General features: G+C 48.3%; 4 protein-coding genes across 4 annotated transcripts; all 4 read left to right on the top strand.

Moving 5' to 3' along the window:
* Positions 1 to 2,322: 2,322 nt before the first annotated feature.
* serpine1 (serpin peptidase inhibitor, clade E (nexin, plasminogen activator inhibitor type 1), member 1) lies at positions 2,323 to 5,589 on the top strand. The gene is made up of 9 exons (XM_068307965.1): positions 2,323 to 2,475; positions 3,141 to 3,379; positions 3,599 to 3,823; positions 3,913 to 4,107; positions 4,187 to 4,385; positions 4,484 to 4,584; positions 4,687 to 4,773; positions 4,902 to 4,985; positions 5,065 to 5,589. The coding sequence occupies exons 2-9, from the start codon at positions 3,142 to 3,144 to the stop codon at positions 5,109 to 5,111; spliced, it is 1,176 nt and encodes a 391-aa protein (XP_068164066.1). The 5' UTR covers positions 2,323 to 2,475; position 3,141; the 3' UTR covers positions 5,112 to 5,589.
* A 992-nt stretch (positions 5,590 to 6,581) lies between these two features.
* ap1s1 (adaptor related protein complex 1 subunit sigma 1) lies at positions 6,582 to 10,843 on the top strand. Its single transcript, XM_068308325.1, has 5 exons — positions 6,582 to 6,748; positions 7,808 to 7,986; positions 9,164 to 9,272; positions 9,491 to 9,628; positions 10,004 to 10,843. Exons 1-5 carry the CDS (start codon positions 6,746 to 6,748, stop codon positions 10,049 to 10,051), a joined length of 477 nt encoding a protein of 158 aa, XP_068164426.1. The 5' UTR covers positions 6,582 to 6,745; the 3' UTR covers positions 10,052 to 10,843.
* Positions 10,839 to 15,336, top strand: vgf (VGF nerve growth factor inducible). Its single transcript, XM_068308851.1, has 3 exons — positions 10,839 to 10,901; positions 11,012 to 12,196; positions 13,200 to 15,336. Exon 3 carries the CDS (start codon positions 13,246 to 13,248, stop codon positions 15,334 to 15,336), a length of 2,091 nt encoding a protein of 696 aa, XP_068164952.1. The 5' UTR covers positions 10,839 to 10,901; positions 11,012 to 12,196; positions 13,200 to 13,245.
* A 2,840-nt stretch (positions 15,337 to 18,176) lies between these two features.
* Positions 18,177 to 21,909, top strand: snapc2 (small nuclear RNA activating complex, polypeptide 2). The gene is made up of 6 exons (XM_068308199.1): positions 18,177 to 18,444; positions 19,252 to 19,425; positions 19,530 to 19,668; positions 19,824 to 20,228; positions 21,168 to 21,256; positions 21,542 to 21,909. Exons 1-6 carry the CDS (start codon positions 18,238 to 18,240, stop codon positions 21,728 to 21,730), a joined length of 1,203 nt encoding a protein of 400 aa, XP_068164300.1. The 5' UTR covers positions 18,177 to 18,237; the 3' UTR covers positions 21,731 to 21,909.
* Positions 21,910 to 23,776: the final 1,867 nt, after the last annotated feature.

Genomic DNA, 23,776 nt, shown 5'->3' with positions numbered 1-23,776 from the left:
CATCATCATCATCACTACGGCTGTCCGTGGTGAAGCCTGCAGACGGGGTGGTTCCGTGATGCCGTGACACGTTTTACAAGGAGAACTGCTCAGATTTAAAAGAAGCCACTGAACAGACGTCATTAATATTCAGCTGTGTTGTGTAGCGGAGTCTGGAGGTGTCTACGTTTACTGTCACATGTGTGGAATGAATCGAACGCCGCTGCTCCCACATCTGAAGCGTGTGGACGGGTGCAGCTCTCACGGTCAACAGCAGCGAATGTGAAACATGTGTGTGATGTTCCAAAAGCCCCCAGATGACTGGACGGGGGTTGTAAATCTCCCTTCTCAGCCTTGTGTAGAATGTTCCAAATCCTCGTCCCGGTGGGGACAGATGTCAACTCACAGCGGAGACGTGAGCAAACAGACCAGCCTGCAGAGAAACCAAAGCCTCCATAGATGAGTCATGAGGTCATCTGTTCATCTCCACCTCATCTTCTCACTCGTATTCAGGCACAAGCGATTAGTGGTAACCGGGATGATTTTAAAAATGTTATACAAGGGTTGGTAACAGACATCAAGGCACAGAACCAAAACCATCGGAGCACAAGAAACAAGCGTAAAGAAAAGAGAGCAGAAATGAGGCTGTAAAACAGGACCGAGAAGGAGGAGAGGCAGAAGACCGACGTTTATGGTTGGAGTTTCAGACTTTGGTCTTTATCTTCATAAAGTATCAAATCTTTTTACTTGCTTCAGGTGCAGAAAACCAGTTCCTGCTAAGACTAGAACCGCTATCAGGTCCAGGAAGTTCTGCTGCTTCCTTTAAGCAGAAAAAGTGGCTTCAGTTCAGGTTTTCGTGGGTCTGCCGGAGGCCGCATTCCAGATCGTCCTGGAAAACAGTGATCACGGCCATCCCTGTCCTGTTGACTACATTCCTGGTGACTCCCAGGATAAAGAATCCACAGCCAAATTTGGTGATTTGATGTGTCACCCCACAAAGGGAGTCATGGTCGTGACTGTGTGGAGGATCACCTTAAACCTAATTCAGATGGTTCAAATGGGCTGCATGGAATTCATCATGAAGTCCAACATGTGACGAGAGCAAAAACACAGTGATATCGATCCAAATATAAACTAAACTAGATTGAGTTTAGATTGACTAATTATTCAGGTTTATCAACAACAGGAATAATGCCACACCTAGAACATGCAGACGTGGAGAGACGTTCATTCATTCATTTCCTTTAACCGCTTCATCTTCTGTCGTGGATCACGGGGAGCTGGAGCCAATCCCAGCTGGTTTAGGGCCTGAGGTGGGGGAAACACCAGGTGCGACGCCAGTGCGCTGCAGATGTGGGGAGACACAATAAATAACTTCACCTAGATAACATTGCTTTGACCTCTGGTGGTGATGTCAGGAACTTGGGAGTGATTTTTGACCAGGATCCATCCTTTAACTGTCCTAGCTCCTCTATTAGCACTACCGTTAGCTCAGAACGCTGCTGACTGACTGGACTGGGAGGAGAGAACACACCTCTCCTGTCCTAGCATCTTTACATCGGCTCCCAATAAAGTCTAGAATACAATTCAAACTCCTCATGATCACATGTAAAGCTCTCCGCTGTAAGGCTCCTCCTGACATGAAGATCTGATTGAAGTCCATCAGTTACTGAAGTGTGAGTTACTTTAATTACTTCAGGATCTTCTGTTACTTCTCTTTCTTTGCTTTTCTTGCTCTTACTACCTTGATGCTTCACATACTAGAAGGATAGTTTTCTGTCTACCTGCTTCTACTTGAAGTACAGAAGACCAGACATCTGCAAGCATCGTTTATCTGAAGGCAACTGTTTCCCCTCAAAGGAGAAGAAACAGCTGCAAGAAACCAACCAAGAAGGCAAAAGGAAGGGAACGCAGTTTAACACCAATCAGAGGCTCTTCAGGAATGTTTTGCTTGTATCCCTACCCCTACTGGTACGATGGGTCGCAATCAGGTCGCAAAAGCAGTCCGGAGCGTGGAGGAGACGGAACCAGGCCGTTCACCAGGGAGCAGTAAAGTGTATTTTTAACTGATGATCAGTCCTGTTGTGGAAAGATGACAGAAGACCAGAGGGAGCATAAAAATACATTTCACTGCCATTTCCTGCCAGTTTCCGTGGAAACAGAGATAGTGATGTAAAGCTCCTGCTATGACAAACATGAGGTCAGCATCTTCCTGCACGCACCAGAGGGAACGCTGGAGTTCCCGTGCGCTGTGTCACGCTCCAGATGCAGACCAGCGGTGACTGAGAGTTTTTGCATTCATTGAAAGGAATCCTGTCCAGACAGCGAAGGATGACATCATCACCTAACAACCCTGTGTGTGGAGGTGGGGGCGGGGCTTCACACCCCACAGCTCAACCCTATAAAAATCCACAAGAGTGTCCGGAGCTCCAGACTGAGGCAGACGGAGAGACGGAGACAACAGAAGATCTGTTCCATCAGACGCTCAACTGAAAGGTAGGAGCTAGCTGGAAGCATTAGCATCTGGACTGTTGGAGGCTGGTTCTAGGCTGGTTCTAGGCTGGTTCTAGGCTGGTTCTTGGCTGGGTCGATTAGATCTTTTGAAACCCTCATGTGTGCTCCATGTGTTATAGCCTGGATACGTAGACAGACAGACAGACAGACAGACACAGATCAGTGACTGTTCTCAGAACTGACTGTTGTGTCAACACCGGCTGAGGTTGCCGTGGCGACCCTTGACCGGTAACACTGCCATGTGAAGTGAACCATACAGTTCGTCCCACCAACAGTTTGCAGTGGAAAACTGTGGCTGACGCACACAGCTTGAATATGATGCATACACATCCAGCATGAGTCACACACACACACACACACACACACACACACACACACACACACACACACTGGTTGGTTCTTAATACTTATTTATTTAACATGTTTTGCTTTGTGCGTTTTGAATGCTTTAATTCATGTTCCTTCACATGAATTAAAGCATAAACACAAACATTATGATCTAAATTCCAGGAACAGTGTTGCCATGGTGATGCATTCAGCACAGTGTTGTTTGACAACCTGCAATATATCAAAGAGAAAACTGTTTGTTTTAGGAGTCAAATCCAAACCGATCCCAATCCAGCTCACGTCTGTCCTCTGTTTCCCAGGATGCTTTGCGTGTATATTTTCCTGCTGCTGGCGCTCAGCAGAGTGGGGCTGACCTCCTTCCAGGACAAACAGACTGATTTTGGCCTGAAGGTGTTTTTGAAGATGTCCCAGAGCTCCGGGGAGCAGAACCTGGTCCTGTCCCCTTACGGCGTGGCCTCCATCGTGTCCATGGCTCAGCTCGGCGCCGCCGGAAACACCCGGAAAGCTTTGACCTCTGCTCTGGGCTTTTCTCTGCAAGGTGAGACTGGCGCTGGGGGGTGAACCACGTTTCACGATCTCTATTGACTTTAGTATTTACCATCAGGCAGATTCCACAGCTTCCCTTCCAGGCTGAGGGCCTCGGCCATGACGTGAACTTTAGATTCAAACTTATCGGACAGACATCTCTGTAACGTTGGAGATGGTTACGGTCCTGTGGGTCATTCCTGGTGTCAAACTCTGCCCCTCTGCCCCACAGAGCGGGGCATGTCCCGGCAGCAGCGCCTCCTGCAACGCGACCTGTCCAGCGAGGAGGGCGTGGACATGGCCAGCGGCATCATGGTGGAGAGGAAGATGAGCCTGGAGAAAGGATACCGCCGCGCCCTGGCCAAGGCCTTCCAGGCCCACCCCCACCAGGTGGACTTCACCAGACCAGACCAGGCAGTCAGGATCATCAACTCCTGGGTGTCGGACCACACAGCAGGTACCACACGTGAAGAACCCTGTCTCCACTGGCCTGTGGAGGTGCTTCTGGATCCTTGGTGACCTCTTGGTGACCTTTCTTCTCTGCAGGCACCATTCCTGAGTTCCTGGCCGCCGGATCTCTGTCTGATGAGACCCGTCTGGTCCTTCTGGACGCGCTTCACTTCCAGGGTCTGTGGAAGGTCCCCTTTGACCCCAGACTGACGCAGGAGAGGATGTTCCACTGCGCCAACGGAAGCAGCGTACCTGTGCACATGATGAGGCTCACCAACCGCTTCAGATACGGTACGCCTGACCCGGTGACGACGTCGGACGCCGTAGGTGATGGATGCGTTCATACAACCCTCTCCTCTTTACTCCTCAGGTGAATTTGTGACTGCTGAGGGTGTCGACTATGACGTCATCGAGGTCCCCTATGAGGGAGACTCTCTGAGCATGTTCCTGGTGTCGCCCGTGGAGCCTGAGGTTCCACTGAGTGTCCTGAGCGAAGATCTGAGCAGCCAGAGGATTCACCAGTGGAGAGGAACCCTGAGGAACGCCAGGAGGCAGCTGGCGGTACCCAGGTGGGGTCTCAGCGCCCAGTTTAGTCTTATTAGCATTGCTAACGTTATCATTTAGTCTCATGTGAGGGGATGAGAACTGACGACTGGTATGTTTGCAGGTTTACTCTGAGCTCAGAGGTGAACCTGAAGCCTGCTCTGATCAGCATGGGCCTGGGAGACATGTTCAACCTGGCCACCGCAGACTTCACACGCATCACCAGTAAGTCTTCAAGTCGGCTCCCAGCGTGTGTCAAATTCCTCAGATTGTGCAAAGTGGTTTTAAAGCCCGACTCCATGTCTAACCTGTGTTCCTGCCCTCCAGCTGACGAAAGGCTGTGTGTGTCCAAGGTTGTTCAGAGGGTCACCCTTCAGGTGGATGAACAAGGAACCAAAGGATCTGCAGCAACAGGTGGGCTTGGGACACCTTAGACCAGGTTTTGTGGCTCACAGGTTCTTCAGCAGATGTTCTGCTGGCGTCTAGACCAGAACCAGGCCGTCTCTAACGACCCCCCTGCCTCCCCCGTCTCTCTCCTTTAGCTGCTGTGATGTTCTCTCGTATGGCTGTGGAGGAGATCACCCTGGACCGACCCTTCCTCTTCCTCATCCAACACAAAAACACAGGTAGAGCCCCTCTGTGACACACACCTGGACCGGAACCGTCAGGATGCTGCCCAGCTCAGTGTGTGTCTCTTGTTTCCAGGTGCGGTGCTGTTCATGGGTCAGTTCAACCAGCCCCAGCAACATTAACCCCTCGCCTGCCTCACCCGATGACCACACACACACACACACACACCTGCAGAACCCAGCTCCCCTGGTGTGTGTGATGGTGTCACCAACACAACGTGAACGCTCGTGTGGAGGATGGACGCTGGCTGGAACTGTAAAACGCTTTGAGTAGTCGGACTAGAAATGCACTATCCAGTACGAGTGAAGACCGCTGCCCTCTGGTGAGCTGGAGGCGGCTTTACACGTAGGATTTAACAGCTGATAAAGAGCAGAAGAAAGTTTATCCGTTATTAATTTATTCTTCTGAATGTTTGTGCTGACACACAAACACATAATGGAGACTGAACTAATGAAGTACTGTTGTACAACCACTGCACTGCACACACACAAACAAAATATGTGTTTTAATCTATTTTTACAACCTTAAATGTAATGTAATATTTTTATTTCAATGTCTTTTGCAGTATATTTATTAAAGTATGATGTTTTTTTTTACAAACATGGCGTCTGATTACTGAGTGTGTGTGAACCCAGGTTCTGTCTGAGGCTAGTTCTGATTCCCGGGGTCCAGATGGGACAAACTGAATGTCAGGTTGGTTTCCTTGGAGATGGGGAGAGGAGCCCTTTCTCTTTGCACGACATGAGATCTTCCTCATTTCAGGAAAACAGGTGGATTTCTGACTGATCTTCCAGAGAACATAGTGTCCTATGACTATGTGAACTCCCTGTCACTTGACCTGCTCTTAGTCAAACAACAAAGCGGTAGTTGAGTTCCTTCAACTTTTTTTTTTTAGGAATCACAAAGAGCTGCAGTTGATTTGCACACCAATAATATTTTCTTTAATGGTTGACACAACTTTTTGTGCCGGGACTCTTCTTTAACACTAGAACTCCCAAGGCAGTCATCGTGACTGCTTTCAAAATTTGCAATGTCATAACTTGGTTTTTTTTAAAAACTTATGCACCAATAGGACTCTGACTTTTCCTAAGTGTGTGTAAATTTTATTCTGACATTGTTTGATCATTAAAATTCCAAAACCCAAAAGAGATTTGAGAGTTTCTACCTAGAACTCCCACAGGCAGTCATTTTGGCTGCTCGGACATTATTTGTGTATAATTTGGATTATCATTAAAATATCCAAGAATAAATAGGTGGAAAATGTAAAAACACCTGAATTCAACATTTTACCCTGAACTACTTTCATAATGCTCACATCAATGACTTCTATATTGTACTATTGATGATGACATTGACCTGGTTTTCCAAACCTGAAGATCATCATCACATTTTTGTGCCTCTGGCTTCCTGAAAAAGTTGTTTTATTTTTTTGATCATATCTCATCACACTTCAGAGATGCGTACCTAAAAATGTATAAAAGTGAAAATGTGACCTTGACCTAGTTTTCTGAAGGTCATCATCTCATGTCACCCCTGACTGAAGTGCGTTTAGTCTCGTGTTGCTACAACACGTCACAGTGCGCATGCGCAGCAGAGGCGGAAGTGCTGTGCGCAGCGGCAGCGGCTGCGGCTGGAGGCGTCCGGCGGGGGGATGGACCGTCACCGTTAGCTCCGGTGGATCCAGGCGTTCGGAGCGGGAGTCGTGGACCGGGGATCGATTGGCTCGTCACGTGACACACTGAACCCACCGGGCGACATGGTGAGTCCGCTTCCGGTCGCGCGTTTAGCCGGGGCGCGAGCTCGACGCGGGGCTAATGCTAGCAAGGTGTGTGCTTCCGGGAAGTGTTCACCTGCGCCGCGTTCACCTGGAGGCTGAAGAGACCCCGGTCGAGTCCAGGTGAGGGGTGGGGGGGGGGCGTCAGGTGGTGGGGGCTCGGGTCAGGTTCACTGTGGCTGGTGACGTCAGTGACGTTAGTGACGTCTGAATCCGGAGCCACACCGTGTGTGGTGAGAACAGCTGCAGGCTAACGGCTAGCAGCGGCTAGCAGCTAGCGGCGGCTAGCAGCGCCTTCAACGGTACGTCACGAGCGGTGGCACGAGCCACTGCGATCAGCTGGGAGTCCCAACACGGGGGGGGGGGGGTCACCATCATCATCACCTCCATCACCTCCATCACCTTCATCACCTCCATCACCTCCATCACCTCCATCACCTCCATCACCTTCATCACCTTCATCACCTTCATCATCACATGGAGCTCAAACCGGTTCCTGCTCAGATCCGCATCAAGAGAACCGGAAAAGAAGCTCCATGTTAACCAGCATTCACCACACACACACACACACACACACACACACACACACACACACACACACACACACACACACACACACACAGGATAGAAGTGTGTATAAAAGCCTTTATTAGAAACGGAGGATGTTTCAAAATTTTTCATTAGTTGCTGCGAGGAAAAGTTGACATTCTGCTTTTTTTGTGTTCTCATTATTTTCTCATTATTTTGTTCTCATTGCGTTCCCATCATGTTCTAATTATATTCTTATTGTTTTACTCATTGTTTTCTTATTGTTTTCTCATTATGTTCTCATTGTTTTCTCGTTGTGTTCTCGTTGTGTTCTCATTGTTTTCTTATTTTTTTCTCATGTTCTCATTGTTTTCTCGTGTTCTCATTCTGTTCTCATTGTGTTCTCATTCTGTTCTCGTTGTGTTCTCATTGTGTTCTCATTATGTTCTCATTCTGTTCTCATTATGTTCTCATTATGTTCTCATTCTGTTCTCATTGCGTCCCGTCCTGCTGCAGATGCGCTTCATGCTGCTGTTCAGCCGACAGGGAAAGCTGCGCTTACAGAAATGGTACACGGCCACGGCTGAGCGGGACAAGAAGAAGATGGTGAGGGAGTTGATGCAGATCGTGTTGGCACGGAAACCAAAGATGTGCAGCTTCCTGGAGTGGAGGGACCTGAAGATTGTCTACAAAAGGTAGGATGTCTTCACCGATGTGTGTGGACGACTCCTGGGGTGGAATCTGAAGCAGTGATCACGTTTGTCCTGCAGCTCCAGCCGGGGTGGAGATTCGTGGTTGATGTCCCCCAAACAGGGGGAACACGTAGAGAGATCCAGCCTGACCCTCCAGAATGGGAGCGCTGTGCTCTCTAGTGCTGCACCAAAACGTGGCATGTAGAACATCTGGTGTTCTATGTACTGTAATGACAAATTCAGGAGTACAATACAGGAGTACAGTACTGGTGTAGGTGGAGATACAAGTTTAGTTTGTTCCGTGACTGAATTCGTAAGTCAAACATTTCCCCATTTAAAATAAATAAAATCTGTTAATCAGATTTGAATCCGTTCTTATCTTGTAGTAAGGCCCCAAAACCAGTGGTAAAGAACCAGATGCGGTCTCACTGATGTCGTATCCATCCGCCGACACGTGGTAAAGAACGAGATCCGGTCTCACTGATGTCGTATCCATCCGCCGACACGTGGTAAAGAACGAGATCCGGTCTCACTGATGTTGTATCCATCCGCCAACTATCCGTTGTGCTCTGATGCACAACTCATATGCATACAAAATACAATCGGTTTTGAGTAAAGTAACCTTCCACTAATAAATCCCGAGGCCCCACTAGAGCTGATGTCCATTAAGGTGGAGTCTGTTTAATCAGAACCAGTCACGGGTGCAGGTGGGTGGGGTCTACCTGTTGGCTGTCTGAACACTGTGTGGTGTGGTGTGTGTGATATGCTGATGTTGACCATCTGACTCACAACGGGGTTACAGTTGGTGGATCAGTCAGTTCTGCTGCTTTCAGATAAAACTACACAAACACGTTATTTAGACAAGGTGAGAAGTCAGAACAGGTGAGAAGAGGTCACCTGCGTCAGTCGGCCCCTCGCAGTCCCTCATGTTTATTCTTTATTCCCTCAATTGTTTTCTATTTATGGTTAGAATTTGTGTCTCCTTGTTTCTACTTTCATATTTTATTCTGACTGCTTTGGCTGACTTTGCTGCAGGCTTCCTGCAGGTAAGTTTATCTAAAGGTGTGTCTATGTGTGTGTGGGTGTGTGTGTGTGTGTGTGTGTGTGTGTGGGTGTGTGTGTGGGTGTGTGTGTGTGTGTGTGTGGGTGTGTGTGTGGGTGTGTGTGGGTGTGTGTGCAGGTACGCCAGCCTGTACTTCTGCTGTGCGATCGAGGAACAGGACAACGAGCTGATCACCCTTGAAGTGATCCATCGCTTCGTAGAGCTGCTGGATAAATACTTCGGCAGTGTGAGTGTGGCTCTGTCGGCTCGTTCTGATTGGCTTATTCTGACTGATGACATCACAATAAAGTCACATTTAGACATAACAGTTAGAGATGTTTGCTCCCTGACAGCTGGGAAGAAGTTTTCATGATCTCAACAGCTTCAACTGTGGGTATTTGTTAAAACTAACATTTCCTCTGGCACACACTATGTGAAGACCTTCCATTCGTGTTAACTGTGCAGGTGTGTGAGCTGGACATCATCTTTAACTTTGAGAAGGCCTACTTCATCCTGGACGAGTTCCTGATGGGGGGAGAGATCCAGGACACGTCTAAGAAGAGCGTCCTGAAGGCCATCGAGCAGGCAGATCTCCTCCAGGAGGTAACCGGACCCGGGCCCCTTTAGGTCCCGTCCGCACCTCATTTACCTGTAGTTGGGTCACAGCGCCCCCTGGGTGTGACTCTTAGAGCTGCAGATGTTTTTTGTTTTCCAAACCCCTTTAAACCTCACCTGTATAAAACAAGCCCCACCCTACAGACCTGAGTTCATGCTAACAATGTCGCCCCCTGCTGGCAACAGGAAGTCGGTGTCATGTGACAAACATTTACTTTGGGTGAAGTCTTGAGGCAACTTGGAGCAGGTGTGCAGGTGGTGTCCTCTAGTGCCGCCTAGTGGCCAGAGGATGTTACTGCAGTGGTTGGAGGAGGACCACCTCCTCTTAATGGGTCTCAGAACCAACTCTGTTCTGCTCCACAGGAGGACGAGTCGCCCAGGAGCGTGCTGGAGGAGATGGGTCTGGCGTAGTGTGCAGCAACTTCATGGGACTATAGATACCAAGGGCTGGAAGGGGGGGCGGGAGCTGGAACTGAACACCATGGACTGACAGCACTGGATCTGGGCACAGATGGACCGGATTCAACCAGGGACAGAGAAGGGACGGTCCTTTTGTGTGTGTGTGTGTGTGTGTGTGTGTGTGTGTGTGTGTGTGTGTGTGTGTGTGTGTGTGTGTTCAGGTTATCATAGGATTCAAAGACAGTGGATGCTGGTTGTTAGTGAGGTGGGTTTGGGTCTTCACAAGAAGAACTGGCAGCAGTGAAGGAGTCTTGTACTTGTCTATATTTTTGATATTTTCAAAAGTCCCTTTCTGTCCACGACCAATAGAATCGCTTCTTCTACTGTATCCCATAAATGTGTACTTTAATACAAAGTAATCATCTGTTTAACTGCTGAGCTTCTGAGGCTGAAGAGCCCCAACGCTGGGCTTCCATAGGCTACGTGTGTGTGTGTGTGTGTGTGTGTGTGTGTGTGTGTGTGTGTGATTTGGTGACAATCTAAACTCATTGAGGGTCGGTAGACCTGAAGTGGTGTGTGAAGATGCAATCTTTCTTCTCATTGGCCGGTCTTCCTATTGGCTGAGACGTGACCACAGAGCGTCTGCTGCTCCCCTGAAGCGTGTTCTCGTCCTGCGTCACACCCCCACACCACACCCCAGCTGTGTTCACCGGTCTTCTGCGTGGCGTCCCGACCGTTCATCAAGCACCTCACCAATGGATTGCTGTTATTATAACGATATTAAAACTTGAAAACGATCATTTACACCAGGAGTGTGTCGTGATGACTTCAGCCTCCATCCTCTCCTCCTTTAATGATCCAGGTCATACAATTACTGACGGTTCACACTGATGGTCACATGTTCTACCTGGTAGACGCTGCAGGGCTGCAGCTATGCTAACAGATAGCTAACTGTAGATGTTTTCATTGAAGGTTAGGTTTGCTGACACCTGACGTCTTGGTCTTGTTGGCTGGAGGTCCAGAAGAACACCAGTGTGTGTCAGACTGACAACTCCTTCAAGATAACATTTGCACCGCGTGCATTTATTATCACGTCTGAAACAAAAGCACTCTGAACTTTTGGACAAACCTTAGATACACCCATCGAACCAAAATGGGGCAGGTCTGTTGTTGCGTTGCAACGGTTGGGTAATCCCTCAATGCGTTGGGATTATTTTTCCTCAATCGCAGATGAATCTACACACATAATGTATTTGGCATGTGTTTATTCTGTAAAGTAGTTAGGGTTAGGATTAGAGTTAAGGTTAGGATTAGCAGGGTTAGGATAGGGTTAGGGTTTTTGGGGTTAGGGTTTGTAACCCATTACCACCAGAGTCCCATAGGGGGAGCTCTAACACAACACGGACTGGTCACAAGGAATTCCAAGACGTTTTAATCAATGACAAGTGGGATTAATAAACCTTGTTCCACATAGCAGCACAGCTAACAGTTAGCTTCCAGCTCTGTTCACCGCTTTCAGTTCCGGTGGGAACGGTTTGTGCAGTTACAGCCCAGAACCTTCTGCACAACGTGAGGAACCGGAGGAGGAACCACAGCTCAGAGGAAGAGAACATGTGGACATCAGATTGTTTCTACAGATGAGCCACATTCACACCTCCGCCTTGAGGAGGTCCTGTTTTTGAGCTCACACCTTCATCTCTCTCCTGATTGGCTGCAGTCCCGTCCAGTTGCTGCTGTGCTTTCTGCTGCTCTGACTGAAGGGGGTTTCTGTGAACCCCCTTCATGTGGGCCCCTGAGGACCTGGATCTGGCCCTGAACGTGACTCCATGGATTTGATAGTCCTCCTCCTGGGTTCATTCAGCAGCGTGAGCACCGCAGCTGATTGGTTCGATCCAAAGGGGGAGGGGCTGTGCAGAGCAATCTTATGAACGAAACCTACTCTGGTGACGTCAGCGGGGATCGATTGACGCAGGACTCACGTGGGCGGAGGTATAAGAGGCGCGAGCCGCCCGGACGCGGACGAGATGCGGAGCGGAGCCCCGAGTGGAGGAGAGCGACCGCAGCCGGGGGGGACCACAGCATCAGCATCAACACACACACACACACACACACACACAGCAGGCGGTGGGTGGCGCGTCACGGAGCTGGAAGCTGCAGGTAGGAGACTGTGGGACCAACACCAGGTCACCAGTGCTGTGGAATGTTTCTGGTGGGGGTGAGTGAGTGGGTGGGGGGTGGGGGGGCAGAGATGAAACTTTAAGGCATATTCTTACATGAAGTTAGTTGGATCTTCTAAAAGACACTGAATCCAGATGTGAGGAACCACGACCCCCAAGGAGCAGAACTTCTTTTTCATCTTCTTCATCATCATCGTGGTCGTCCCTCCCAGCCATCTTCATCATGACTCATTTATGCTACAAAAAGCCGGATTAGAGAATGAAGCGGTGCTCGGTGCTCCATGTGAACCGTCCAGTCTGGGGGGAGGTCACTCACGGTCCGTAGGTGCTTCATTCTGGTAGATGTCTCCTGGTTTTTCCCTCGTCGGGTGGATTATTAATCCGAGCGGCGTCACCTGTCTGCTGGAACTGGTCTGATTGGTTCAGGGTGAGGACACCATGTGGAACCTGTTTGTGTGGGTTGCAGAGCAGGTCGTGTTCAGGGGTTTGGATCCAGGCAGGTCTTTGAGATGTTTCCACACGACTAACACAAACCAGTCAGAAGGGCAAACTTCACTATCTGCTTGTGAATCGCGCTGTAACCCCCAGTGAACACTGCTGATCTGAATGGATCACATGACAACAGGTGGTCAGTTCCCATCAGCCCCCGATGGCCTGAGGAGAACCTGAGTTGTCATGGCAACGAGTAGAAGAGACCTAATAGAACTGACCTTCGCGGAACTAGTGTCAGGACCTCTTGTCTTGTCTTAGAGACTCCATCAGGGGGCAGTGGAGGCAAACAGTTGATTAGAGGATCTGAGGGACCTTCATGGTCTGTGTGTGTGTGTGTGTGTGTGTGTGTGTGTGTGTGTGTGTGTGTGTGTGTGTGTGTGTGTGTGTGTGTGTGTGTGTGATGACAGGGTAAGTCCTCCTGTTGGAGGGTTTTGATTCGTGCCAATCGATGGCCGGTCTCAGATGTTTATAACTGTTTTTCTGTCCTACAGTTACCCCCGACGCCCTCGCTGCTCCAACCCGGTCCCATTCTGAGCCATGATTGGGTACCATGATGCCTCAAGTGCCCTTACCCTCCTGGTCCTCCTCATGGGGGCATCTGCCCTCCCTCTGTCCTCCCCCAACCAGATCAACACCACTGCAAACATCAGCAGCCCACAGAGGAATAGTCTTCCTGAGCTGCTGGAGTCAGAGGACCGACGGAGTGAGGATGAGGAGAGACGATCGTTACAGAGAGGAGGAACGGAGGAAGAAGAAGAACTTTTTAAAGATGTGGATCCCAAAACCTTAGCAGCGGTTTTACTGGAGGCGCTGAATCAGTCCAGAGGAGAGGGACAGAGGGAGGGAGAGGAGCATGATGGGACGGAGGGATACGTAAAGGCAGAAGAGAGGGAAGTTGGAGATGAAGAGAGAGTGGTGGAGGAATCGGACCGAGGCAGAGATGGACGACGTGAACTAGAGCTGATGATGGCTTCACAGAGGAGAGACCAGGAGGAAGAAGAGAGGCAGACAGCTGAGGAAGAAGAGGAGAAGATGACAGAAAAAGTGACCAGTCGTACCGTGAGCCAGACAGTCCAGGTCCAAACGCATCAGCAGAACTCTGGTCCGACTGAAGAAGGGGAGAACGAGCAGGGAGCGTCCCCCCAGCAGGGACCCAACGGCCCAGAGGAGGAGGAGGAGCAGCTCAACCCAGAGGAGCTGAAGAACCTGGAGACCATGATGAAGGAGTTCCCTTGTTTGAGCACGCCCACTAAGAGGGAGGGCAAACCCAACGAACGAGAGAGCCGAGGCTACAGCAGCTTCAACGACGTCGTACCGGCCCACAAAGACCTGGCGCTGTCCAAGAAGAAGCTGAAGTGGCAGGAGGAGACGCAGAAGGCCCTGAGCTTCCCCACCTTCAAGGAGAACTTCATGGACGTGTTTGAGGAAGGAAACGACGCCGACGGTAATGCAGCACAGTCGCAGAGTCCAGTAGACGAGGACATGGAGGAAGATGATGAGCCAGGAGAGGAGGAGGAGGAGGAGGAAGAGGAGGTGTTGAGTCCAGAAGAGGAGGAGGCTCGTGCCAAAGTAGAGCAGGAGGAGATGAGGAGGCAGGCGGCTGAGGCGCAGAGAGCCAGGATGAAGGAGGAGAAGCTGGCTGACATCGCCTCGGACATGCTGCTACGCTACATGGTCAGACAGAACAAAGGGAACAGGAAGTACAGCTCCACCATCTCCAACACCGTGGAGGACAAGAGGTCTGATGAAGAGCAGGTCACGGAGGAGGAAGACATCGACCCGCAGACCATCGACAAGCTGATCGAGATCTCCAGCAAGCTCCACCTCCCCGCTGACGACGTGGTGGACATCATCAGCGATGTGGAGAAGAAGAAGAAGAAGGACGTGCCTCCTGAGGTCGCGTCCCGTTGGCAGAGACCTCCAGGTCCTCTGTCCTCTGCCTTCTCTTCATCACGTGTGTCGGCCAATCGGAACAGCCTCCCCGTCTCCAGGCAACCCTCTTTCAGCCCCCTCCAGCGGATCCAGGAGGCTTCGCCAGCAGTATCCCAGGTTCTGTGGAACAGTCTTGCCAGGCCTCCGCCGTGGTCCAAACCTCAGCAGCGTGTCTCGACCAATCAGGAGCTGTGGGTCAAACCACCCCAGTCTGGCTACCTGTTCTACCGCTACCCCCCGTACTACCAGAGGAAGCCCTACCTGGACCACCAGCCCATCTACTTCCCTTCACCCCCCAGACCCAAACCTCGTTACTACATCCCCAAACCTGCTCACACCCTCGACAGCTGGTTGGGGTATCCTGTGGGCGACCCGTACGCCTTCCCCCCCAGGCGCCGTTATCATAGCTGGGTGGCGCCGTGGCTCAACAAATCCCCCGTAGGCCTGCAGCAGAAGCCTTACTACCGCCCCTACCCTCTCCCACTGTATACCCGGACATTTCAACCGATGAAACCACGTTCTCCCCCACAGATACCCGCCGTCCCTCCCCAGCAGATGCAGGTTTACTTCTCACCCCCGGCGCCTCAAGCCACGAGAAACGAAGGTTATTTTAGGGCTGCTAAGCAGCCAGATGGTAACCGTGACAATCTGGAGAAATACATTCAACAGATGCTCATGAAGAGACCTCAGATTTAAGACTGAAGGGTGGGGGAGAGAGACGGGGGGGGGGGGGGACACACCTGAAGGCACAACAGTGCATTTGTAAGTTGTTTTATTTTTCTGCTTTTCTTTCTATTGTTTCTCCTTTTTGATTGGTTGTGATTTGGACGAGGACATGACAGAGGACACACTGGATGAGATGGACCTGTAGAGAACAGACTGACATCTACACTCCTCTCAGGGGGAGGTTCAGCGGGGCTGGGGGGGGACAGGGTGATTCCAGAGATCTACCGATTGGACAACATTCTCCATTTGGACATTTACAATGCCATCAAAGGAGGACGCTCACTATCTGTCACCTCCACCACAGAAGTCATGTGTTCACCCACGTCCAGCGGTCGGTTGGGTTGGTGAATCAGGCCACCGGTTGGTTCCAGTCAGTTTTCTCCATTTGATTTATTTTGGGTAAATCTGGTCTTTCAAAGCGATGGACTGATTAATATATTGATTTACCGGTGCAGGTATCTTTACAAACTACCCCCGACCCAAAGCTGTCAACATAGTTTCGGCAACACAGTGTGTCGTCATCTCTTAGAGGTGAAGACACACCTGCTAAACCACTCACTGGAATTTATAATTAATCCTTTATATTCAAACAAATCATTTTTGTGTTTCTATAAAAATGCAGCAAACAAACCTTACAAACGTTGCCCTGAAGAATTTAGATGCCGTTCTGCCAAAGCTCTTTGGAATGAAACGTATTGAACTAAAACAGCATATTTCATAACGGAGCTCTAGAAGCCGCTGTATAGCGCTATGATGGATGACTCATCCTTTTGCATAACTTCAATTACCTTGTTGCTATGGTGCCAAACTCTGGCCAAACTCTATATTGCATTCTTTGACAATCCCTGCCTTTTAGAGGAGAACTCAGTTCTAACATAATTTTAAAAACATAAGGAAGGGAGGTGATTTTCTTTCAGAACAAACTAACAAAACGTGTTTTACTTGTGTAATGATGAAAACGGGATGGACTCAAACATCTGATGAGTACCAACAGGTTCTTTCCTAAAACTTAACAGATTTGTCGTCACCCTCCACCCCAGCAGGTGGCAGTATGAATCAGACTGAAGCGTCGGTCCAGCCGTCTTTTGTCAGTCAGGTGTGGATTCAGCTGTAGGTCATGAGGTTGTGTGGATGGAGCGAGGAGAATCACTAACATCGTAGTCCTCTTTGTTTTTTATGTTTTGGTACAGAATCATCTGCATAGAGGGATTTGAAGGCAACGCCGTAGAAAATATCGTGACTCTTGAAACAAATGAGTGCAAAAGAAAGGACTGTACTCCTGATATTCTATTTGCTGATGAATATGGATGCTGATGAGTTTCAAGTGTTTCCTTCTTTGTCCGAAATGTCACGGGAACATGAGCTGTTCGTTTTGTTGGAATTGTTGACCTTTGTGGTCATCTGTTGCTAAGAGATGAGAAAATCACAGCATCTTTGTTGCCAGGCTCACAATGAAAAGACAAGTCAAAAGAGATTCTGATTTTTAAATCAAGAGAAGGGAAACTTTTTCAATTTTTTAACAATTTGTTATTTTTGAGAAATTAAGAATACTAAAGACAGAGACCAACATTCATACTGTATATGACGTGGCCGACGGAGGGAGGAGCACAGCATCTGCACGTTTATGTATACTTACTTCAAAACTGCCTCTTTGATACCGTAAAAGCATCAGTTAAAAAGTTTTAAAAAAAATACCAAGATGACAGAAACAGTGATTGTTTGTGTACCTGAAACCATTGTTTTGAGTCATGTAGGCAGCAGCCGCTGTCCGTGGTCTGTCTGGATGTACCTTGTTGTAACCATTACAATAAACATGCGTTTGCTGGATGTAAATATGCGCATGTCAATGAGTACTTTTGCAACACAGAATGAAAAAATAAAGTCAACTATTTTTCTTACAATAATGCTTCATTGTGGAAAGAGGTAATTTTTATGTGAGTGTGAAAGGAGACTACAAATATCCTGGGTAGTCACTCGTTGTTAGTTAGATATGATGCAGAGGAACACCTGGAGACAGTGGAGGAAAGAGAGTGAACATCCTAAATAACAAAACCATGAAGCAGCAACAGAGGGCAGAGGAGATGGAGGGATGAGGGGTGAGGGGCTGGAGGAGTGGAGCTGTTGATGGTGCAGCTCTGCCTATGGAGAGGTGCAGCAGTGATTCATGATGTCACGTGGTGAAGTGTGGTGACTCATCCACCAACATCATCATGCAGCCACTGCAGAGCACACACACACACACACACACACACACACACACACACACACACACACACACACACACACACACACATACAGTACAATACAACACACCTCAGGGTCGTGTCTGTTCTACACTCAGCTAACAAACAGGATCTATCTATCTGTCTATCTATCTATCTATCTATCTATCTATCTATCTATCTATCTATCTGTCTATCTATCTATCTATCTATCTATCTATCTATCTATCTATCTATCTATCTATCTATCTATCTATCTATCTATCTATCCATCCATCCATCCATCCATCCATCCATCCATCCATCCATCCATCCATCCATCCATCCATCCATCCATCCATCCATCCATCCATCCATCCATCGCCCTCCTTCTCTGTGATTGGTTGACCATCTCAGGACTAGTTCTAGTCCCCTCCCTCTGTCCCTGTCGTTCTGGTTCTGGTTCTGGTTCTGGTTCTGGTTCTGTATTATTACTGCATGAGGAAGAGGAGTGGATGAAGAGGACAGATGGGGACCGGGGTCCATGCAGGACACCCTCCGCTCCGGTAGGGGGCGGTGTGGACATTCATGCCTGCCTGAACGCCCCGGTTAAAGGAGGAACACACTGGTCCGCTCTGACGCTGGACTGAGTCCGTCTGCCCGGTCCGACATGAAGCCTCCCCCCCGGAAGAGAACCAAACGGGACTCGAACCTCGAACCCGAGTCGGTGCCGGGTTCGGTTGCCGGTGAGTGGCGGAGGCCGGAGCTGGTGCAGCTGCTGGGGGCACTGAAGAGGTTCAGCCGGACCGTGGGGCCCACCGGAGACCTGGACTACCCGGCCCTGAAGAGGTCCGTCCCGACCCGGTCCACCGCGGAGGTAAGGGGGGCAGGTGAGCCGGCGGCTAACGCTAGCAGCTAACGCTAGCAGCTAACGCTAGCAGCTAACGCTAGCAGCTATCGCTAGCAGCTAACGCTAGCAGCTAACGCTAGCAGCTAACGCTAGCAGCTAACGCTAGCAGCTAACGCTAGCAGCTATCGCTAGCAGCTAACGCTAGCAGCTAACGCTAGCAGCTAACGCTAGCAGCTAACGCTAGCAGCTATCGCTAGCAGCTATCGCTAGCAGCTAACGCTAGCAGCTATCGCTAGCAGCTAACGCTAGCAGCTATCGCTAGCAGCTATCTCTAGCAGCTAACGCTAGAAGCTAACGCTAGCAGCTAACAGACGAGGTTAGACATGTTCGCAGATGACACTGTGATCTATATATTTATATTTATATATTTATTTTAAATAGACATGCATGAACATTTAATCTATATCTCTTATTATTTTATTGAACCCTGCAAGGATCAATAATCACAGATCAATTTCCTATAATGTGAGGCTACAATGTAGCAAGAAAGGATGAACACATTAAATCAAATCATATTTGGTTTTATTCAGATAATTTATGCAAAACAGGAAACGTCAAAGCTCTGTTTTTCTTTTTCTATTGGCTAACCAGATGTGGCCACGCCCCAATATTGGATGCTTTTACCTGAGCATTGATCTGAAGGAGAGGAAACGTGAAGCTGTTTGTCTGAGCGACAGTCTTGAAGTCACACAAAGAAGTTCCATCAACAGCCAATGAGTCAATCAATCAATCGATCGATCGGTTTTCGTCAGCCGTTGTTGCTCCTCCCCTCAGGTCCAGGCTCTGGTGGAAACTCTGAGGGATAAAGTGATCTCCCGTGCAAGCTTCGAGCTGAAGAGGAGGCGGGCGAAGGAGAACAAAGTGAGGAAGCCGATGGAGTTGTGGGGGCAGATGGCCTCAGTGGTGGCTGGAACCCTGGTGGAACCCATGTCCAGCGCGTTCTCTCAGGTACGTCACGGGACGCCTGCTTCTGATGGTGGGTGGAGGCGTTGGATGAGGTCTGGATCCCCTTCAGTCTGTTGTCTTTCTCCTCCCATCCTCCTCTTCCTCAGATGCTGACTGTCTGCTCCATAGAGCCTCGGAGCCTGAAGAACAGTGACCCTCCCCAGGTCCAAACGCTGCCTGCAGACCCACACCGGCCTGCCGGGCGCACCATCACCTTCAGACCGATGCCTCGTTCACTGGCCCAAGGTAGGCCTTCACACAGTCCTTCCTCTGAGAGAGTAGGGGGGTCTGAACCTGGCTGTGGTTCAACCTGTGGTTCCAGACATCTACAGGGTCTGTGTGTCCAGGTTCTTGGAATCTCATGAGTTTAGTCCACTGTAACAGATCTGTTTCAATCTCAGGTGAGCCACCCGAGAACAGAGCTGTCCCCCAGGGGGTCCAGACTACAGCAGCTTCCAGTCCAGAGGGTGGACACCCCCAGGTTCCTCCACCCCAGCATCAGCTTTGTGTTGGCGCCTCTGCCTCTCAGCCTTCTGCTGCCCCCATCCCTCAGCCTGCTGCCACTAGTCAAATGGCACCACCATCATCATCATCCTCTTCTTCCTCCTCCTGCCCAGCTACTTCCACCCCCCCACTCTCTTCACCCCCTGCAACGGTTCAGTCCCAGTTTGGACGCACAAGCAAATACTCCACAAAAGACAGTCCCAGGACTTTGGGTGTGAAGTGTGTAGTGGACTTTGAGAAGATTTATCGCTACCTGAGCGCCATTCACAAGCAGAACGAGGAGTGCTGCCTCACCCCAATGGGTGAGTACCAACGAGAAGGGAGGGGGTTGAACTGAAGCACAAACATGTATTTTTTAATCAGACATGAGTCCACTGCCCGACCAAAACAACAAGTCACCCCCTAAAGCCCACGGTTAACAGCCCTCATTGGATAAATATTTGGTGAAATCATGTTTTTTGACCATCAGCAGAACTGACGCCTACTTTAATCACGGAACAGAGAAAACTCCAGGTTAAATTCTAGAGTAAGGTCTAGCTTCATATCTAAGGTCAGCTCTTTGGTAAGTTCTAGGATCAGTTCTTTGGGTCAGGTTTTAGAGTAAGTTCTAAGGACATGTCTAAGGTTAAGGTCTAGGTTCAGTTCTAGAGTCAGATCTGGGATTTGGTGTAGATTCAGGTCTAGAGGAAGTTTTACGTCTATATTATGTCTATTTTCTTATGTTCACAGTAAGCCTTACATGTGTACTCTTTGCTGCCTTTATAAGGTCAGAACTTTCATATAACTGTTTTTACATGTCATTTGTGTTTGTACAAATAAACATTCTGTCCATCTGCTCCTCAGCTGGTCCAGAGCTCTATGTGGCCCTACAGTCAAAAAGTTTCCCACCCCTGGTTTAGAGTCAGGTTTTATAGGGTCTGGTGTAGGTTCAGAAAGGGCCTCAGGGGTCCAGTAAGGATTCAGGACTGTTGACGTGTAGAATCAGATCAAGGTTCAAGATGTAGAATTCATGTCTAAGGTTCAGGTTCACATCTAAAGGTCAGGGTTAGGGTTAGCTCAGGTTGGGGACTGCTGCATTAACGGACTCCCTGGGTCTACTGCATTACCTGTTTTTTTCCCGCAATGGAGAGCATTGATATTTTGCCTGGGCAGTGTCTGTTGTGCAGCCCTACTGTATTTGTCCCAGTGGCTTGTGTTTGTGTGGTGGTGCAGGTCTGACCCCCTTTGTCTCGTGTCTCCAGAGAGTGCTATAGTCCTAGATCTGCTGATGTCTTTACCGGAGGAGCTGCCACTACTCAACTGCAACAAGCTCCAAAGTCATCTACTCAAGGTATGACTGTGAGAACTCTGGTCCAGACCCCAACCCCTAAACCATCAATCCCCAATCCTGAACCATCAGTCTGTTGAAGCAGTCAAACCTCTGGAGACTTTGTTAAATACATTTTAAACCCAACTCTGAACACTTTCTGACATTTTCATTATTCTGTACTGAAATCCTGAAACCCACGATTGTTTTTATCCATGATGCTTGTGTGGAGTCTGTAGTCCAATCAGAGGCAGTGCTCCTGTCAGTCTGTCCATCCTTAACCTTCCAAGTCTTTCTCCATATCTGCAGGTGTACCAGTGTCTGTCACTCTCCGCAAACTCCAGGGTTACCAGAGAGATGTTTAAAGACCTCTTGGATGGAGCCCAGAGCAAACCGTCAGGGAGCAGTAACACATCCAGCCAATCAGAAGCCTCAACAGAACCTTGTCTCCCCCTCAACCCCTTTCTGATACCACTGAAGCTGTTGGTGCGCCGGTAGCTGGTGTTCCACATGTAAAGCCAATGTGCAATAATAGTTTTTATAGTTTCTTTATCATCATTCTGAAGCTGAGCCGTATGTCGTCAATATTTGGGAAGTTTGAGCTCAACTAATTATTTCCAATCTGGATTCTGCTGCAGATTATTTACCTTGTCGAACAATAAATGTGTCAGAAATAACTTTCATGTTGAGTCGACCACTGAAAAAGTTACAAAACTAAGTAAATCCATCATCAGCATCGTCACCAGGTAGTAATTTTAAATGGTCAATTAACTTTTCTTTGTTTTTAAGTGCAGTTTGTTAGAAATCATCAAATTAAAGTGATGAAAACTTTCCCAGATAATGTAATAAAGAATAAAAAAAGAACTGGTGAGTCGTAAATGTGTCGTTATAGTACAGTATTATTGGGGATGTCATAATCAGTGTCGGTGGGAGGCAGGGACTCACTTTGTCCACAAGGAGGCGCTATTGACCTTCCATCATGCGTCAACATGGCTTCACTTTCCTCTGGAGGCCTGACAAGATAGCAGTCAATCTGGATTTGTCTGAACACCATTATTACATGTTAGTAAACCGTTAATACAATGTTAGTACACTATTATTACACATTGACCCACTGAATATAAAGTTAATACACCTTTCTACGCGTTAATATGAGCGGCTAATACAAAACAATTACATGGTAGTACAATGCTAATACAACATTATTACAATAAAACAATGTGACGAGAAACACTGGGAATATGTTAATGCTATTAAACACTAACATTATATTAACCATTATTATACAGTAATACCATGTAAATACATATGTATCACATGTTATACTCTGAATACATTTAAAACACCATCATTAAATGGTAATTAACTAAAAATAACATTATATGTCCATAAGTGTGGGTGTGTGCGTGAGTGGTTGTCTGTCTTTCATGTGGCTCCATGGTGAACTGGCTTCATGCCATGCTATGTACAAATAAAGGTTGATTGATTATTGATTGAATAGTCTTGTGAGGTGCAGTCGTCATCAGTTTGCCATAAATAATAAATATAATTCATGTCATTACTGACAGTCTGTTTATTCACTGTTTCTAGTGTGTTTAACATGAATGGAGCCCAGTGCATGTACTGTCACGTGTAGACACACTTTCACCAGCAGCAGTCCTGACTTTAAGCTGGGCATAAGCTCAGACATATGACTGTGTGACGGCTGATTGTCAAAGATGCTTTCAGCCACAGACGCTCGTCCACATGGATGAAGAACTATAATAAAGAGCTCCTGCAACACTTCAAATGGAGGGAGAGAGAAAACAGAACATTCCTCCCTACTGGCTTGAATAGATGCTAAAAATGTTTGGAACTGAAAGGCAGAAAAGTGAAGCTAATGGATGTAGCGCCTTTGTTTATGTTTATACCAATGAAGCTATTTGGCTTCATTGATTTTTTTAGGAGCTGAAATTATTTATATGAATAAAATAAAGTAAACTAGTTTGTTTTTGGATGGATATGAAGAGATCACACATGAGTCAGATTTTCATCTTCTTTCAATGTAAACTCCAAGGTCTTTAATCCCATGTCTTTTCCATTGGAGTTTATCTGGGAGTTTATCTGGGAGTCTACATCTTCTTTATTGTGACAACTACATCATCAGCATGTTCAGAAATGTTCACACGAAGAGAAACCAGGGACGCCTGCTCTCAGGTGTTTTAAGAAAGGTTCCAACGATGATTTCGCAGACCGCCCCCAACCCTGTTCAGAGATGGCTTCTTTCACTCCTCTCTCAAACCATCTGTCTTCCCTGTTGGGGGAATGTGAACAGCAGTGTCCTGAAATGAGTGTCCCTCTTCCTTGACGGGGGTCAGACTGCCGAGTCCTGTCCTGATGAGTTGTCTCTTCTGTGTTGAGCCATGTTCCTGTGTAGTGGTTGTTTGGTTTCCCCTATAGACATCTGAGCATTCCTCTCTGCATTTAACTGCATACACCAGACTGCTCTTCTGACTGTGTGGTGGGGGGTCTTTTGGGTGGACCAGTCTTTGTCGGAGGGTGTTG

This window comes from Antennarius striatus, chromosome 23 (assembly GCF_040054535.1).
Source record: "Antennarius striatus isolate MH-2024 chromosome 23, ASM4005453v1, whole genome shotgun sequence".
NCBI classification, from domain to species: domain Eukaryota; kingdom Metazoa; phylum Chordata; class Actinopteri; order Lophiiformes; family Antennariidae; genus Antennarius; species Antennarius striatus.
This window is presented reverse-complemented; position numbering and strand designations above follow the sequence as displayed.

Bases quoted from the DNA above. Each gene is read 5' to 3' on its own strand.
- serpine1 (XM_068307965.1), top strand. From the start codon at position 3,142: ATGCTTTGCGTGTATATTTTCCTGCTGCTGGCGCTCAGCAGAGTGGGG. The intron at 4,386-4,483 runs GTGGGGTCTCAG...GTATGTTTGCAG, and splicing joins AGGCAGCTGGCGGTACCCAG to GTTTACTCTGAGCTCAGAGG. The intron at 4,986-5,064 runs GTAGAGCCCCTC...TCTTGTTTCCAG, and splicing joins CATCCAACACAAAAACACAG to GTGCGGTGCTGTTCATGGGT.
- ap1s1 (XM_068308325.1), top strand. The intron at 7,987-9,163 runs GTAGGATGTCTT...GTGTGTGTGCAG, and splicing joins CTGAAGATTGTCTACAAAAG to GTACGCCAGCCTGTACTTCT. The intron at 9,629-10,003 runs GTAACCGGACCC...TCTGCTCCACAG, and splicing joins AGGCAGATCTCCTCCAGGAG to GAGGACGAGTCGCCCAGGAG.
- vgf (XM_068308851.1), top strand. From the start codon at position 13,246: ATGATTGGGTACCATGATGCCTCAAGTGCCCTTACCCTCCTGGTCCTC.
- snapc2 (XM_068308199.1), top strand. From the start codon at position 18,238: ATGAAGCCTCCCCCCCGGAAGAGAACCAAACGGGACTCGAACCTCGAA. The intron at 19,426-19,529 runs GTACGTCACGGG...CCTCTTCCTCAG, and splicing joins TGTCCAGCGCGTTCTCTCAG to ATGCTGACTGTCTGCTCCAT. The intron at 20,229-21,167 runs GTGAGTACCAAC...TCGTGTCTCCAG, and splicing joins GTGCTGCCTCACCCCAATGG to AGAGTGCTATAGTCCTAGAT.